We start from the raw sequence: 19,281 nt of genomic DNA on the forward strand, positions 1-19,281 counted from the left end.
CATGGAATAGATGGCCTGAATAAGACAATGATTTGAATGCATTCGATTAACTGAAGCTCTCATTGAAAAGGATACTACTGAGGTTTACTCTAATTACCCAAATAAAATAGCATTTTGGATTTTAAAAGGTGGCAGCAATAGCAACTGAGAAAAGTACTCCAAGAAAGTCCCTTTATTGCTAAATTTGGAATCCTAATACAAGTTCCAGGAGAACTAGATCCAGCAATCCTAGGTCTGAGAAGTCATCTCACAACAGTTTTTGAGAGATAAGAACCCCACTGTTCTTAAAGCTCATCTATCAAAGGATGGTAAAACTTCCCCCATTTAAATGCTTTATCTGATTACAAGCAGTTCAAGAACTGATATAATAACTTCCCTCATCAGCATCACCCAAGTTAGGAAATACTCCTCCTGAAGTTTACGGTGCACCTTTAATCTCTTTCCCCCTAGTCTTACATCATGCCCCTGCATGCCATGTTTACCCTGAGGGAAGCCACATTATAAAGTCCCAATGTCTAGACATGCAGCTCACCCAATCCATCAGAAAGAAAAGTTTCAAAAGTATGTAAATATTAATTTCTAGCCAAAAGAACAAAGCAAAGTTAATATCTAAAATTAAAACAGACTTCAGATGTGACACTAATAGACTAAAGAACACTGTCTTCAAAAGAACAGAGCTTGAGGGAGTCTCTGGATTTCATCATCTTTAAAAATCTCTATGAAATTCTTAAAAAAACAACAACAACAAAAAAAAACAACTCTAGGACTTATATCGGTTTAGGCATTAAAAGCAGGTTTATTTACTGACATGGAAAGATACCCATAGGAAAGTGTGATGAAAGCAGGTTATAAAACATTTATATTTTTAGCTTTCTATTTCAAAAAAGGAGAAAAAACAAAGGCATTATCTGACATGACACACTTTTTTTCTTCTTTCATTTCTGAGCTCAGATCAAGTGTAGAAAACGTAACAGTTATAAAGGTCAGTAATAATACATTTTTTATCATTGCTCAGAACTGATCAGCCTTTCAAACATATACGGTCCCTCCCCCAAGTCTCATTCAACCCCTGACAAGTCTGTGATCCACTGTCACCTTTATAAGCACATACAACCTAGAAATAAGTTTTAAATTACTTTATACTTTTGCTTGTCAGCACTACAGAGATCATGCTTTAGGTAGACTGCAAGGTTTCCTGATGCTCAAATTTGGCTGTTTTCATCAATGACCCAGTTCAGTAAGAGCAGATTGCAGAGCATCAGACACATTGTTGTTGTTCAGTTGCCAAGTCCAGTTGGACTCTCTGTGACCCCGTGAACTGCAGCAGGCCAAGCTTCCCTGTCCTTCACTATCTCCCTGAGTTTGCTCAAACTCATGTCCACTGAGTCAGTGATGCCATCCAACCATCTCATCCTCTGTCACCCCCTTCTCCTCCTGCCCTCAATCTTTCCCAGTATCAGGGTCTTTTATAGTGGATCAGCTCTTCGCATCAGGTGGCCAAAGTACTGGAGCTTCAGCGTTAGCATTAGTCCTTCCACATACTCTTACACATACACTTAAGACTAGAAGGATACTCATCCAAATAGTAAGAATGGTTTTCTTGGGGTACAGGATACAAAATGCTTTTTACTCTGTTCTTTATGAATTTCTATACAGTCTGATTAAAGACAAAACATTTTCTTTTTGGGAAAAAAAATCAATGTACTATATAACAAAACCAAAAAACTCATTTTCTTAAATTCTCCTCCAAATTACTCAAAGGCGCCTTCTAGTAGTACCTTGCCAGAACCTCAGTTCTAGTTAAAAACATTAGCTAATGTTACTTTAAATGTTAGGAAAGTTCTTAAATTCCTAGTCTATTTTTTAAAAAAACTAAATGGGTCTTTGATAATCTGTAAGAGTACTATAAAACCACTGTCTTCATTTTATCAGCTACAGTTTTCCTAAGTACTAAATTTAATGCTTAAGACTGTATTTACAACGCAGAGCTTTCCTGGAGGAAAAATTAGTTTAGTCCTATTTTCAATGCTAAAGCAAAATGTGGGATTTAGTGCCTCTATTTGTTGTTGAATTATTAAAAAAAAAAAGCAGTACTTTCAGTTGACTAGCAAACTTTTAACCTTATGCACAATCCCCAGGATGAGAGTTTCAGCATTTCAAATTTAACTCAAAACAAAAGGCTTTGCTTTGAGTCTACAAATACTTCTTTCAGTTAGAAAAGTGCTAATTTGTCCAAAGTCACACAATGTATTCACTCATTTTCTTGAAGATGACTCACTCAATAATCTGAAACATAATGACTATGTGTTTGCAACAATTCAAAACAACTGCTGTAAAATGGCTTATCACTTGAACTCTGAATTCATTCAAAGGCTTCAGTTACATTTTTTGAATTTATACTTTATAAATGTAAAGAAGCTGAAGTTGCATATTTCAGCAGCAAAGAAAAAAAATTAATTGCCAATTCAGCCTTCTTAACTGTTCCCTTATGCTTTCCCAAGTCTCTGCGGTTGAAATTATTTTAACATTTGGAGGTGCAATCCCAACTTTGGAATTTTATTAATGAGAAGAAGATAAAGTGAGTGATCGATCTCAGCTTTAGCTCTACCAAAGCTCACAATTTTTGGAAACTATCCACAAATTTCTATTTTTAATACATGCAGGTGACTATTATGGATTTTAGAGGGGTTGTTCTCAAAGTGTGATTCCTGGACCTGCAGCATCAGCAATATTTGTAAACTTGCTAAAAATTTAAATATTACTGCCTCCCTCTCCCCAAATCAAATTCTTCAGGTGGAGTCCAGCAAATGGCAGTTTAACAAGCTCTGCAGGTGATTCTGATGTACTCTGAAGTTTGAGCATCACTGCTTCAGAATGTGTGAGTTACGCTCAGCAAGTCTTGGATCATCAAATTATTTCACATTATTTCAGATTAGCTCACATCCCCGATTACATTCTAAGGTCTTTGCTGATGTCATTCTTCTTTTCTAGTCCACATAGTTCCCAGCACTGTGCTGGGACATAAAAATGACTGTTTAATGTTTGCTATCTTAGCCTTTAGAAGAAGAAAGTTATAATAATACCACTAACTTACCAGCCTGATGTTGTCTTCTGGGCGAAGTAATATGAACATTGCTTGGAGATGCTGTTGGAGATCACCTGGTGAAATTTACAAAACAAAGGATAATTATTCTCCATTGTAATGTTAAGAGAGAGGATTCCTTCTACCCTAATAATTTGTGTAAAAGAAAGTTCTGGTTCACTGAGGAGCTCTAATTAGACAGAGAAACTGAGTGTCTTTATATGAATGGTGGACTGCATCTCCATACATTCACTTTTAAGTTTGGACTACATTAAAATTTGCTTTGTGTTTGTCCTAGCTGCACTTGAGACCAATCACAGTTTTGTACTCTGACTGATGTTGATGAGAGTGATGAGCAGAGAAAGCACTGGCTGTGTTTTCAGGGCCACAGAAGGTGGAACTGAGGGAATCTTGAAACTGAGGTGTATGGTATGTAGTGTTAGAATCATCCCTAACTTAAAAAAAACTATTTTGCCATTCCTATTTTTGCAACTGTAATATTCAGCTGCAAAAATTATAATTAAAAGGATTTTTAGATTCTCCCTGGAATAATGTCAACAGTTAAAACTGATTTCCACATTAGTAGCTGATATTAAAAAGACAGTACTTCTTAAATAGGCTTCCCAGATGGTGCAAAGGTAAAGAATCCTCCTGCCAATGCAGGAGATGCAGGTTCAGTCCTTAGGTTGGGAAGATCCCCTGGAAGAGAAAGTGACAACTCACTCCAGTATTCTTGCCTGAAAAGTTCTATGGGCAGAGGAGTGTGGAGGGCTACAGTCCATGAGTTGGACATGACTGAGCAACTGAGCACACACTCATTAAATACATCAAATCTTGGGAATTCCCTGGTGGTCCAGTGGTTAGACTCTGTGTTCACTGCTGAGGGCGTGGGTTCAATACTTGGTCAGGAACTAAGATCTTGCAAGCCACATGGCACGGTCAAAAAAAAAAAAAGAAAAATGCATGTGTGTGTGTATAAATACAGCAAATCTCAAGGGATATAAATTCTAGTGAACACATCATTAGGTGCTTTAAAATGGTCAATCATTATTTCAATCCTCACTAGTTTTTATACGTTCTATAAAACTAAGTTGAAATTTCTTTGTATCAAACTATTACAGATTTCCTCATATCCCCTACTGTACTAGGAAATCTGAAGCTTTGGCTGTGTGTCAGTCGCGCAGTCGTGTCCAACTCTTTGCAACCCCATGGACTGCAGCCTGTACCAGGCTCCTCTGTCCATGGAATTCTCCAGGCAAGAATACTGGAGTGGGTAGCCATTCCCTTCTCCAGGGGATCTTCCCAACCCAGGAACTGAAATCGGGTCTCCTGCATTACAGACAGATTCTTTACTGTCTGAGCCACCAGGGAAGCTTTGGCTAGTATAAGATAATTAGATAATGTGCTGTCATAAATGAAGACAACGAGAGAACAAAAAAACTTCATTCCTGCCCAACCCTTTTTTGAGAGTCTAAAGTGACTAACGCAGCTGCATGACCACAGATGCCAGTGTAACCTGTTCTCACACTGATCTTGGAATCTCCATACATACTTTTCCTCTAGGTAACTTCATAGCTATTAATTATGAGATGAAATACTGATATGTGCAAGAAGTGGAGAGAGATAGGAAGAAAAAAAAGTAGGCTAGCAAACAGACGTTGTCTGTCCTGTGGATCTTAGGCGCCCTGACTAGGGATGGAACCCAGACCCTTAGCAGTGAAAAAGCAGAATCCTTACCACTAGACCACCAGGGAATTCCCCTCTTTTGTTCTCTTAAAGAATAGTTTTTTTGCCCTTTCCCCCCATTTTACTGTTGGCTTCTTTACTTCTTCTATTGAAGAATCTTTCAACTTTCAAAGTGAAAAGAAGAGCCACTATGTTTGCCCAGGTTCATTCTATTATACTTCAAACCCAGAGACACAATATAAGTCTCATGTGCAAGAACCAGTGTGGGTTCATAGCAGAAATCCAAGAGAAATGAAAATGTGTCCACACAAACACGTGTACACAATGTTCACAGCAGCATTACTATATTAGTCCTCAAATGGAGGACTAAATGGAAAACACTCAAATGTCTATCAACTGATGGATGGATACATAAAATGTGGTTTATATCCATACACTATGGTATTATTCTATCATAGAAAGATATATACTATCACATGGATGAGTCTTGAAAGGGGCCATGTCTCAAGTGAAAGGTGCCTGTTTCAAAAGATTGTTTATATGGTTCCCCTTATACGGAACACCCCTATAGAGACAGGATGTAGCTTAGTGATTGCTCAGGGATAGGAGAGAGGGTGGGGGATATAGGGAGGGACTGCTAATGCGTACTGGGTTGCTTTTTGGGGTGACGAGAATGTCCTAAAATTAGATTGTGGTGATGGCTGTGTAACTCTGTGAATATACTGAAAAAAAAATCACTGAATGTACACTTTAAATGGATAAATTGGGTGAATAATATAGTATTTATGTCTCAATAAAGCTGTTAAAAAAAGAAAAGAATGAGAGTGGGGAGACAAAGTGTTAGGTATAAACAATGAAGAATGCCTACAATTACTAGCTATAATTGAGGTAAGCAGCTCAGCCTTTTTAAAAACTTAAGTTTTCCTTTTGTTCTATGAAGACAAATAACCTGAGGAAAGAATTTTCAGGATGGAGAACTTCTAGAGAAGAAAAACGTTTCTGGGCAAATGATCAGTTGCTAAGTCATATCTGACTCTTGCAACCTCAGGGACTACTATATCCTGCCAGGCTCCTCTGTCCACGGGGTTTCCTAGGCAAGAATACTGGAGTGAGTTCTCATTTCCTCCTCCAAGGGATCTTCCCGACCCACAAATCAAACCTGCGTCTTCTGCCTCTCCTGAAATGGCAGGTGCGTCCTTTACCACTTGAGCCACCTGGGAAGCCCTTCTGGGCAAAAAGTAGCGTAAATCCCCACTCCAGCTACTACTGGCCCGAAGATCTAGCTGGCTTCTCAGAAGGTTCAACAAAGTCAGGGAGCCCTACCCCTACAAAGGGGCTGCTTCTGCGAGCGGGGCAAGTAGAAGCTCAGGTTTGTTAGTGGTGAAAAGCACTGCCATGAACAAAGTGGGCGCTTCCTACTAGGAAACCGTCCTTCACAGAGACTAACAGAGGCAATACACCCAAACCATTAATATCCCTTTTCTACATTTTGTTTTCATATATTTCACTGCTGGTAGTGACGTTTTAGATTTGTTTGATTTTATAGACTTTCGGCTGTTCCTCTTTAAAATGTTAGCAGACACTCACTTACGATATTGCCTTTTGATTACAAAAAAGTACTTGGACATTTTTAATGAAGCCCAGATAAAATTTTAACTAGTTCGAGAAACATGCAGAAGAAAGTACCATGAGACAGAGGAAGCCCCAGTTCTGCAATCATCTTTTCAGTTACTGTGGACCTGGCCAAGGGAGCTCCCAGCTTATGCGAAGGTCTGGCTCTATCAGCTGCATTTATACTCACACTGCCTCATCTGTTCTGGTCTGAATCACAAATAAAGTCCATTCAGTTTCTGTTAAATCTGCCTTTCTTTTTGGTATAGAGAAAGCTCAGTGGACAAGGTCAAGTAGAAACCTGGGTAGCAGCGACCCCACTTACCATTACATGCCACAGAGCAATTTAACTAACATCTTAGTCAGACAAGCTGGACTTAAGCCAATATTTCATCTTCTTTTTACTGTAAGTGATAAATATCCACAGCAAACAGAAACACAAAGCTCAACTGGGTCTACTTCCTCTGTGCATTGAAGTTTTGGGGGTGTTTTTTCGCGTGCCTCTTTTAAAAATTTTCCATGGCTGGGGTTATGGTAGGAGGATAATACTGTCCAATGAGCTGGATTATAATTCTGAGCTGCTACGTTTTGAACTAGATGAAGCCCCAAACAAGAAGTAGGGCAGCCACTAAAATAGCCGAGATTATCTGGACTGGAGCTAAACTCAACTACTGGCTCAATGGGACCCAGGATTTCTGGTTTCACCTCTGACCTACACACTCAAGGTTTACAGTCTTCTTTGTTCTTTTCTTACTAATGCTAATTTCCTCACTCCTCGAGGTAATACATCATCCAAATGGCCTCTTTTGGACAATAAGCAAATACTCTTTGTGTAGCACTGATTGAGGTTTCTCTGTTGTCCTGAGGACAACCAATTTTTACTTTCCCCCCAAAATGATACAAATTAGACTTGCTATTTAGAAGAGAGGCATAAGGCTGGTTATCTTCCTAAACTATGGATATTGTATACCTGGAGACCTCTCTCCTAAGACAAACTTTCTTCAATTATTTCTTAACCTCACCACCACAGATGCACCTAACTCTAGAGAAGTCTCAAAAGTAAAAGTAAAGTCAAGTCGCTCAGTCGTGTCTGACTCTTTGCGACCCCATGGACTGTAGCCTACCAGGCTCGTCCATCCATGGGATTTTCCAGGCAAGAGTACTGGAGTGGGTCGCCATTTCCTTCTCCAGGGGATCTTCCCGACCCAGGGATTGAACCCGGGTCTCCAGCATTGTAGACAGACGCTTTACCATCTGAGCCACCAGGGAAGCCCCTAGAGAAGTCTAACATATGGAAATATAAATGCATCTTCTACTGTTAGTGGGTGTGATATTGTGATTTATAATAAGAAATATATTTCATCTCTGTCCAGTTCGTGGCATAGTTTGTAATATTATTGTAATTTCTTAAATGATGGAAGCCAGGAAGATATCTTCTGTTATGTTAATGACCTGACACTCTAGGAAAGTACCTTGGGATGGGGGCTGGTTGCCAGGGGAAACAACCATATGATCAGAGGGTTGGAATTTCCTTATCTGGGGAGGGAAGAGGGACTGAAACTTGAATGGATTACCAATAGCCAATAATTTAATGACGTCAGTGTAGTGAAGCCAGCACAAAAACTCAAAAGGGCAGGGTTCAGAGTGCTGCTAGACTGAGGAACACATGAAGAATGGGGAGCGCGCACACTCAAGAGGGTATAGAAGCCCAGTGCCCCTTCCTAAATATCTTGCCTTCCACATCTCTTCCGTCTGGCTGTTCTGAGTTATATCCTTTTATAAAAAGCCAGCCATCCAGCAAGTAAAATGTTTCTCTGAGTTCTACGAGCTGCTCTAGCAAATTACACAATCCCAAGGAAGGGGTCACTGGAACATTCAATCTACGACAAGTTGGACTGGTGACTGGCATCTGAAATGTGGGATAGGGAGGGGCAGCCTTATATAATAGAGCCCTTAACCTGTGGAATGTGACACTACCTCCAGGTAGATAGTGTCAAAAATGAGTTAAATTGCCAGATACCCAGTTAGCATCTGAGAACTGCTTGGAGGTGTGGGGAAAAAAGCCTCATATCATTATTAAGTGAAAGAAAGTGAAGTCGCTCAGTCGTGCCCAACTCTTTGCAACCCTATGGATAGTAGCCTGCACCAAGCTCCTCCATCCATGGGATTTTCAAGGCAAGAGTACTGGAGTGGGTTGCCATTTCCTTCTCCAGGGAATCTTCCCAACCCAGGGATCAAACCCAGGTCTCTCACACTGTAGACAGACGCTTTACCGTCTGGGCCATCAGGGTGAGGAATATTAGCAGGTTATTTCAAAATCAGAGCATTGTACCCGTACCTAAGTGAACATTCATTTGATGACTCCCTGTTTCTATATGTCTTCTGAATTACATTTTCAGTCTTTTTAATGTGAACACAGTGAAGACATAGACTCTGGTATTTAAATATGTGATATAATAACTTGTCATCACAATAGTGACACTGAATTTACTTTAAATTAGTAAAATACCATATTAGTCTTGTGACTTCCCTAGAGAGCAGACAAAAACAAATACTATCTTTGGTCAGTTGATACTCCATAGGATTTGAGGAAACATCTGAACATCTTTTAGCTGATTATCAAAATCTTACTCAAGAAATCACATTAAGACATCATTAACGTCTTTTTGTACCTTATTATTTTTCCAACAAAAATTTATCGAACACCTACTTCATGTATATGGTATTCTGCGAAGTGCCAGAAAAATGGTCTATGAGCACGAAAGAAAAGTGATTACAGCATAGTACAATGCTTTCTTTCACTATCACAGAACTGCTGGAGAAATGGCAATGGAGGTAGTCAGTCTTCTAAGACAAAACAAAAGGCAAAGAAGCCAAGAAAAGGAATGGCATACACGGAGCTTTACCTGCATGCTTGTTGCGTCTGTGGCTGACTCTCGGTGTGGATGAGCCATTTCCCCGTGGTAGAAAAAGGGCAGCACCTTTGACAGTTAGAAAGCTCTCGCTGATGCTGCAAGGAAAAGAGTACAAATGAATAAGTAAATAAGTAATTTAAGGAAGAAAAACGAAAGAGCAAGATGAAGACTGACTTGGGGATTATTTTCTCTTTCCTCTTCTAAAGTTCCAATCTCATGGGACGAAGTAAAAATAAAATCAAAAGAGACTCTGATAAACAACAAGGTACTACGGATGGGCCAGGGAACTATATTCAATATCCTGTAACAAACCCCAATGGAAAAGAACATGTATACATATGTATGAATCACTTTGTTGTACATCAGAAACCAATATGACATTGTAGATCAACTATACTTCAATTTAAAAAAAGGAAATAAGAGAAACTCTGGTTACGCACAGTCTTATCTACTACAGACAATTCTTCTGGAGCAAAATTCACACTATTCTACATACATTACATAGTAGCAGTTAAGAGGGAAGGTTCTAGAAACAAGGGTAAAGGGCCTGGAACCAGACTGCCTGGGTTTGAATCCTAGCTCTGCTACTTCTTACCTGAGTGAGTTTAGAGGGCCTAAGTTTCTTTAGCTATAAAAGAGATTAATAAAACGAATTGAGCTTCTTGTGAGAAGTCAGTAAGAATAAGAAACTTCTTGGAGTGGTGCCCTTAATAAATATTAGTTTAACAACTCATAAATCTATGGTTGTCAATAATGGTATTTCAACAGTGTTCTAATCAGATGTGAAATGTGTTGTAATACTTAGCTACCAACAATGGATATAAGTTTGCAAAAAGAAGATTTAAAACACACACAAATCACACTGAAGTGTTACTCAGAATTTTACTTTCATAACTTGCATTTCCATAGCATTGAAAAGGCATAGTGCACAGGAAGTGTGTTCACCTCACAGAGTGTGCCTTGGGTATTGATATGATCCTTCACGTGAATGATAGCTCAACAGAGAAGGAGAATTACTGCTTAGAGGCTATTCAAAGCACAATTATTAGTGGATATCCACAAAAAACCCAAAATTGTATCTGCATTATTTCATATCAACAGACTAAGCCTTTCAATGTTATCTACAGAATTCAAAAAGGACAGAACTTATAAACCATTAACGGTAAAGTTTAGACACACATAATGAAGGATTCCAAGATTGTCTTTGAGTACTCCAGTCAGGGTTAGTTAATGTATTGTAAATTACACTGCTCTGCCTATTTGACATTTCTGCTTGGAAACCTAATTGGCATTTCAAATTTATACTGCCAAAACTAATCTCTTGCTGCTGCTGCTGCTGCTGCTAAGTCACTTCAGTCATGTCTGACTCTGTGCAACCCCATAGACGGCAGCCTACCAGGCTCCCCCATCCCTGGGATTCTCTAGGCAAGAACTGCAAATCTGATCCCTGGACACATCCACCCAAGTTGTTTAGGACAAACATATAACAATTATTCTTGGCTTCTCTATGTCTGACAATATATATCTAACCCATCAGCAAGACCTATGAGACTTGAATTTGTCCATGTATCTCCATCACCACTCTGACAACGGTCCAGGGCACCACTGTTTTTCACTTAGACTGCTGTTTGAAAAGTTTTCTTTTAAGGGTTTTATTACAGAAAATTTCAAATCGATTCAAAAGTAGAGGTAATAATATATGAGCCCCTGTGTTCTCATACATTCCAGTTTCCATTCATGGCCAGTCTTGTTTCTTCTATACCTCTGCCTCTTTGTCCTGACCCTGAAGTGAAACTAACCCCAGACATTATATCAGCAAAAAGCCTCTAAACTGGTCTGTCTGCAACTATTTCTGTACCACCACTATCCACTTATCAAAGAGCAACCAGAGTGCTTTAAAAATAAAATATATGGATACATATATCCTATAATATCACCTCCCTGCTTAAAACCCTCCAACAGCTTCCCTTTGTATGTATAAACAAAACCCAAGGTCCTTAGCTGGGACTTCTAGGCCCTGTAACAGCTGATAAGGAGTTACTTCCCTGGTCTTATACCATCTCCCTTTTTCTCTACTATGACCTGGGTGCACTAGCCTTCCTTCTGATCTATATTTCAGGCCCTTCTCGGGGCCTTTGTGCTCTTTGCTTTCTACTTGGGACACTTCTCCTGGCCTGTCACCATCTACGTCACAGCTCCATATCATCACCTCCCCCAGTTCCAGCATACTCTATCCTGTTCTGTTTTGTTTTCGTTCAGGATATTTATTATAAACTAAAATTATATGTATTCACTTATATACTTGATTGTGGTCAGCTCCCTATAATAGAATATAAACTCTATGAAGAGCAAGAATTTTATTTTGCTCAGCACTGTATCTGGAAACAGTGCCAAGCATGTATCAGGTACTTGATAGATACCTGGTGAATAAATGAATCATTCCAGGGTTCTTCCCCCACCCCCCGCTCCCCACCCACACATAGTTTTTTCTGACCCACCACTGCAACAGGAATTGTAATTGTAAATTGTAATTTATTGTAATTTAACAATAAAATAGAAATTCTGTAATCTCACAGGCTAAAAAAAATTATTATAGAATTAAAAATATGTGGCATATTATTGGACTGTAATATATAAATGTTTGACAAGAAAATAATTGGCACATGAAATTAAATCATCTTTATAATGTCAGTTCTTGACTTCATTTTATCTTTTAATCATGTGGTGTGAAGCTGATAAACCTCTGAGGTAACTTGCCAAATAGATTCAAACTTGTCTTCTAAAAACAAAGACTCCACAGACGCCAGTTTAAAATTCTGCACGCTGGCTGGGAGGGGCTGCCTCTGTTTTGTTTTCATCGTTAAATAAAGCATTGCGCTCTTGTGGTCTGTTGCACAAGTTTTGTCTCTTGTTACATTCGTGGTGTGCACATGTCACCCTGCTGCAGGTCACTCTGTTTCACTCACATTACGGGAACAACCTAAAACAAAATGTCTAAGCGACAGGATGAGTGGGGTACACCACAGACAGGAAATGACATTCACACTTCTGCCAACACAGCAACTGTCTGCTTTACTAAATGAAAATATTTTATAAAAATAAAGGTAACCAGTCTACCTATCAGCAGGCAAGTTACAGCCGGGGGCATTTTGGTTTCCAGTACACAAAGTGGTCTCTACATCGAACACTAAAGAAGTATATTTGTTGAGAGCTTATTTCAGTCATTCCTTTTGAGAGACAAAGGTACTTTCTCTTTGACAAACACATCAACTTCCTGGTTTTTAGAGCTCTGGAATATTGCTCTTAGATACATTTGTTGCATATGCTTTAAAATATATCTAAGCGCCCTTTTTCAAAATGTATGCAGTGCTTTCACAAGGGGGTGTTGGGGTGGAGGACAAGAGTCTGTGGTTAACTCAAAGCTACCTGGAAAATTCCTGATTATAAAAGAAAAACCAGGAGTCAAAGTCACGATTGGTAAAAGGGAAAAGATGCCGTTCTATTTGAGTCTTTTATACAAATCTCAATAAACTGTTCTGATACAACAAAATGCACAGCAGATCTAGCTGGGCTGGGAGCTGCCCTAGTCGGTACAATGTAGGCCCCCAGAGAGTCATGGCAAATGCAATCTGGGAGGTATGATCAACTGTCTTTATTCTGTGGTCTCAAATTTTGACTCCCCAGTGATCACAAAAGTGGCATAAAGGGGACAAAAGTGTTGGTCACAAGGGATCAGGAATGAAAGTGTGGCTAATTACAAAAAACCCTTCTCATCACTGAAAAAAAGTCACAGTTCTATAAATGCTATCAAAGATGGGATGGTAGCATGGTGGCACAGAAGTGAAAAAACAAAATTCGAAACCACCAGAGTTTAAGAGGATCGATTTCAACTTGAAAATTAAATGCCTTATTTGCATATGAAGAAACTAATATGTAAATTTAATCACATGTACTTCAGTGTATGGTAAAGGCTGAGTATATCTTGCTAGGGTAACAAGAGACTCATTTATGTAAATATTCATCTTTCTGAAGCAGCTGGCTGAAGATTCAATCAGCACAGAGTTGGTCTCTAAAATGAGAAGAGTAGGTGAAAACTTTTATACGTTTTCTGAGCTGGCCAGTCTGGCCTAGGAAGAGGATTCCTCCAGTAAATTCTATGGAGCCAATATAATTACAGATGCCCAAGTTAAACACAAACCATAGAGGACTTAACTCCTATATTAAGAAAATACAAGATAAAGAACACTCTCTGAATCCAAAGATGGAGAGTAACTAACTGCTTGATGAGAGAATGACAAGGATCATCTTTCTAACACGGTGACAGTGAAGTTCTCCAGTCTTTATCAGAGATACAACTGAAGAACACCTACTCGTGTCCTGCCCTAAGATCACCTGCTCATCAAATGGAAAATCATCCCTTGTTTGACAGATGAACTGAGCTACTAATAGCTAACTTGAGTATATGCCAACTGTATGCAAGGCACTGACTAAGCACTTCACACTATTTCGTTTAACCTTCACAACAAGGTTACTTGGGTACTATTTTTTACCCTCAATTTACACGTAAGAGACGGAGGGGCTCAGAGATGGTAAATTATCTGCCCAAGATGATACAGCTGGCTAGCAATCCTCTGAGCCAGGATTCAAACCAAGGTTTGATCTGAAAGTTCATGCTCTGAATCAGTCTTTACGATGCCGTTCTAGTTTTTTGATATAGTTTACGGAAGATGAAACGCAATGTCTTCCCTACAGAGCTTTTCGACAGAACAGATTTTAAAAGCAGATACATAAGTGAAAGCAAAGGACAGAAATTCATTCAGATCTCAGCTCTGCTCCTTCCCTTTCTGTTCCCTGACCAAGGCCACGAACAGAAAGACTTTACTGAGGGGAATGGAGAACATCTGGCTGAGAGATGAATCCAGATGGGCTGCACAGTAGAGAAAAGAATTGGGCATGATGGCAGCATTTTTAGTCTCAAAAGCAGAGGAACGAATCCTCTGCTTTAAATAATTCGGGGAAGCACTCTGTGCCAATCCCTCCCAATCAAAAGCACTTTCCAAAGCATGAAATTTGTGAACTGGCAGTTTCTACTCCGGCAAAGTGTAGAGAAGGTCAACTAAGGGAAGAAAACACTTAACTGTTTTGAGATTAGAATAAATTTTTGAGGAATGTGGCCAGGGTGGTCAACCATGACCAGCAGGAAGGCTGGTCAAAATGAAGGAAGCAAAATAAAGCAACACACCTGCAAACTGCTACATGTGAGTCTGACAGACATTATTCTGTTTTACATGTAACACACAAGATGAAATGAATCATTTACTATGGGAAATCAAGTTTCATACAGTGGGTGTAATGCTTTCACTTTAACATTAAAATGAAGAAAGTAGATTTTCACGTTTATAATGTTTCTAATGCCAAGTTCTTGAGTTTGCTTGGCATTTCTGCCTAAAGCCAAAACTCATAAGTAAATTATTGTGTAATACTGAAAGCACAAAATATAACTGCACAAGGTAAGCTGTTGGCATTTATGTGAAATTCAAATACACATAATTTTCCTGAACTGTTTTATATTTTTATCTTGAAGAATACTCATTTATGAGAAAACTATCAAATACATTTCATTCTCATAACAACACTCTCCCTTTCCTGATTAACTTTTCTTTGCTTATTTAGGTGTTTGATTTTCAGATTCAAGGTACTAGGGCAGCCATGTCAATCCCATTAGGAGGAAAAAAATTCATGTCCCCAATCAATGTGACCACATCACAGAGAAGGTAATTTCATAATAAAAGTTTCAAATATCAGACCAGAGGCCAAATGACTACAGAGCTATGAATACTAGCACTTACTGAAAAAGTCTGGCTAAATTCAAAAAACAGGAAGGGAAAGTCATTGTTGCTTGATGGATGACACATGGCTACAAAAGTCAAAAGCAAACTTCCAGGTAATGAGAAAAGTTTGATTCTGTAATCCTAAAGAAACTGAAATTACAATGAGAGAAAATCCAAACCCAAACATTGTATGTACTATTCTCTGTAAATAAACGATCCCCAACCCAATCCCCAACATACAGGTGGTAAGTTCCAGTGACAATGTTGGAATGGCAATGGATACCTGGAACTTTCTCCCCACCCAGCGCATATAAACTCCCAGACACATGCCTGTGAATGCAGCAGCAGGATTTTTTTCTCCATCAGCAGATAAGCAGAGGCTGGCGTATGTTAGTAAACCAATCACTGGCAAAGGGGAGAACAGCTTATGGCTCCAGTTCTTATTCACTAACTACAACCATCAGACTATTTCAGTCCTAGCTAGTCTTCCACTTAAAACTCTGTTGCACAATGCCCAGCACAAGTCCTTCAGATGCAGCTATTTACCCGTCTTTCCTACTTTTCTACAATCTAAGAAGGAAAAAAAAAGGTCTGTTTGTTCAAGGCTGAGGAACAAATTCCATCAGGACTAATCTTCCTGGTCCTTTTCCTACAGATCATAAATTAGAAGGACCCCCGCCCCACCGGATATTCCTTTTATCATTTTGAATGTTCATTTACTGATAAGATCTTGTAACTATTTCATTCTTGCCTCAAACATGTGCATCTCAGAAATGTCCAGACAGAAACACAATCTAGGATCAACAATTTTACCACTGGCCATACAATTCAACCTTCCCATTTCTAGAGATGGGGGTACATCTGAGTTGCCACTTGTGGTTTCCGGCTGACAAGCAATAATAGAGAGCTCTCCTGCCTAATGTCACCCTAGTCACCTTTTGGGGATCTCCCTCAATGTACCTAGTCATGGTGACCTTCCAACTCTGGAGCTGCAAGGGGCCTTGCAGGATGCATGTGGATTAAGCCTGGCCAGCTGGAAACTGCCTCCTGAATCTCCCGCAGGCGACCCACGTGAGTAAGGAAAGTGGGGGATGGTCACATTCACCATGGGGAGAGTGGCAAGGTAGAGACTAGTCTATGCCTACTCTGGCTTTTCCTTGAACGTCCTTGGCTCCTGCCCGTTTACTAGGTTTGGTCTTCCAGCCTCCCATCCATTAGGTAAGCTCTAACACCCTTCTCGGAGAAGGCAATGGCACCCCACTCCAGTCCTCTTGCCTGGAAAATCCCATGGACGGAGGAGCCTGGAAGGCTGCAGTCCATGGGGTCGCACAGAGTCAGACACTGTGTTGCAGCAGCAGCAACACCCTTCTAAGAAAAATTTTGCTGAAGATAGTTAATATTCACTTCTGAGCTTGCAAGAGAGAATCTGATATATCAACTGAAGTTCAGAGAATCCAACGACTTGCCCAAAGTCACAAAGCTAGGTAGCAGTGGCGCACAAATGGAGGTCCAAGTCATCTGAAACCGAGGGCAGCACCATAACCCTTTATCCTAAGTTAGAGGTTACCAAAATAGGACACATTTGATGACTTAATCATCTGAAGCAACCAGCAGCTAAAAACACATGGTCAGTTTATCTAACGAGAACAAAGGCAGGATTTCACTGCAAAGCCTGGTGTGATATACTGGCTCGATTTTTCATGATATCTTGAGGACAAAAGTTTAGGTCTGAACAGGGAAATATTTAGACATACTCCCATGAGGCAAACACTTTCATGTAGTTTCTCAAAGTTGCTTCTTTTTCCTTTTTCCTTTAGTATGTTTGTTGGATATCAAACATTGCTTAAAAAAAAAAAAAAAAGAATAAAAGAAGACCATGAAGCCTAGGCAGGAGGGCAAGCAAGTCGACATGTGAAAAGCAGTGGCTGCCTGCCTAGCCCTGGGTTCCTCTGCAGTTTTCTCTCAGACCAAAGGTATGTCTTTCTAGATGCTGTCTGCTCCCATACACACTTGACCTCCTGGATTCCAGGGATCTAAAATGGTTAGCTGTCAGTTTGGATTTCTGAAGTACTACCAAGTAATGACAGGTCAGAGCTGGAGCACCCTCAGAGAGGGTCCAGGTCATGGCTCCAACTGGTAGTAGGTGAGCCTAATTTAGCACATTTTGTGAGTCCAGCACACACATAAAATCATTTTAATTTCTGGGTACATGGAAGAGCAGCCACTCTCTCCAGCTCCTCCAGGCAGTCACTGCTCCTGGACTCACACTGAGCATTCTGGCCCCCAAATACTTCTCAGTGTGAGCTAAGATTCAGAGACCAGGACTCGTGACATCACTGCCGCCTTCCAATCTCTGTCCCTTTGCAGCTACTCTAGCAAGTCTCAGCCTCATCTCCAACAGCCATCTGTCAAAAGTCTACCCACCCCTGCTCAGAAAAATAAAAACAAACACCCCGCTCCACACCCCCGCACAAAAAACCCCTAGGTGTCTATGAAAGTAGTTGGTTTCAGGCACTTCTGATGACTGACAGTGTAGAGGGAGTTTTGTTTCCAAAAGGTGCTCTGAGGAGGAGGGGAGAAACCACCTCAGCTCAAAGGAAACCATTTCTGTTACAAGCTGAATTAATAAAACTTATCAGTGCTGTGGCCCAAAACTCTAGACTTAATACTTCTCTTTTAAAAAGGTAAAGCTTAAAAGCTATCTGAACCAAAAACGAAATGACCTTAATGGTTCTTTCTCAGTATGTAACATGCTGGATGTACTTATGGGTCACCCAAGAGACATGACCCACATTACCCAGCACCAAATTTTAAAATAGTTGGGGGGATTAAACAAAACAAAACAAAACAAAAGGAGATTAACTCAGAAAAACTGCTCAGCATTTGAAATATCATTTCATTTGCATGATTCAACAAATGCTTTTCCAGGTATTTAAAACACACCTGCAGAAGGAATGCAAGTTGGGCTTTTAAGCACTTGGCCAAAACATCAACCCCTGCTTTCTGACAATTTCTCTCTCACTTTCACACAAAGCCTCTTGTGAGGCTCAGGGTACCGTTTACTATCTGTTGCTGTCACCTCCTGACACCCTTGTCACTGTCTCTAATTCACTCCTTACCTTGCTCCATCTTCTCTCTTTTCACCCTGCTTCCTACAACAATCTTAAGAGATTCCTTTGTTCATACAGATGAACATCCAACAGCTTTGTCCCCAAACCTCTCTCCTCCTCTTGATCTTCAAAGACGGTCACCAAGGCTCCATTTAAACTTCTAACTCCCAGAATCCCTTTCAAAGGCACTGGATTTTTTACAGACTTGATTTCAGAAATCAAACTCCCAGTTACTGATTGCAACCCCCTCTCTTGTGACCTTCATGTGTTCACTCACTCTTCAACCTGGTGGAGACTCTGGCCCCTTGATTCCTCAATTTCTTTCCAAGTCATCCATCTCTTTTTGGCTTTTCTTCCTTCCCTAAGCAACCTAGTCCTGTGTCTTATTTCCTAACAGGTTTCCCTACCATCTGTTCTTTTTGTTCCTGACTTCCTTTCATAACACTACAGCTTAAAATGATAGTATTCTTTGATGAGACTTATTTATGATTATCTGTATGCTCCTTGAGCAGGAACAACTGCCTTGTTTAATATTCTCTCTTTAGAGTCTAACACAGTACCTGACATTAAGCAGATGTGCAATAAATATATACTGAATAAATGAAAGGCAGCCCCCAAAAATGCTTAAGGAGATTATGAAATTGTGCTTCTGGATGCTAGGGCACATCCATGGCCTCAGTGACAGAGGTGTCAGAGATGACAGCAGCAACAGTGAGTTGACTCAGCTGGGCAGTTAACACCTACAGATCCACTCCCACCCCCCAATTTCTTCCCCTGCCTGCTCCAAACCCTCCCTGCTCTCAAGTCCCATTGCAACTCCTGCTTTCTTCAACTCTCCAGTTAACCTAGTCTTTTACACCATCAAGAAAATGGAGGCTAGCTGGTGTGACTGCTTCCAATTAACTTCCCTCCTCTGCAGACTTATCTCCTTTCTCTGACCTGAGAGGATGATGCATCCAGCTGTCAAAAGTCAACCTGTTCACCAGCATCCTTGACCCCATTTCCTTGTCTCTAGTTGTATCAACTGGTCACCCTCTCTCGCGTGA

General features: G+C 40.1%; 1 protein-coding gene and 2 non-coding genes across 10 annotated transcripts in view; all 3 read right to left on the reverse strand.

Moving 5' to 3' along the window:
- The window catches only part of SSH2 (slingshot protein phosphatase 2), a 245,460-nt gene that overhangs the window by 52,137 nt on the left and 174,042 nt on the right, over nt 1–19,281 (reverse strand). For all 8 annotated transcript variants that reach the window (XM_070292540.1, XM_070292539.1, XM_070292538.1 and 5 more), the window contains 2 exons: nt 9,286–9,389; nt 3,095–3,159 (listed from right to left, as the gene is read on the reverse strand). In XM_070292540.1, the coding sequence (XP_070148641.1) occupies nt 3,095–3,159; nt 9,286–9,389 (169 nt within the window). The remainder of the gene's footprint in view (nt 1–3,094; nt 3,160–9,285; nt 9,390–19,281) is intronic.
- LOC138415561 (small nucleolar RNA U2-30) lies at nt 943–1,013 on the reverse strand. The gene has a single exon (XR_011247314.1). It is a non-coding gene; the product is annotated as a small nucleolar RNA U2-30 (small nucleolar RNA).
- LOC138415564 (small nucleolar RNA U2-19) lies at nt 1,151–1,230 on the reverse strand. The gene has a single exon (XR_011247315.1). It is a non-coding gene; the product is annotated as a small nucleolar RNA U2-19 (small nucleolar RNA).

Source organism: Ovis canadensis, chromosome 11 (assembly GCF_042477335.2).
Source record: "Ovis canadensis isolate MfBH-ARS-UI-01 breed Bighorn chromosome 11, ARS-UI_OviCan_v2, whole genome shotgun sequence".
Taxonomy (NCBI): Eukaryota; Metazoa; Chordata; class Mammalia; order Artiodactyla; family Bovidae; genus Ovis; species Ovis canadensis.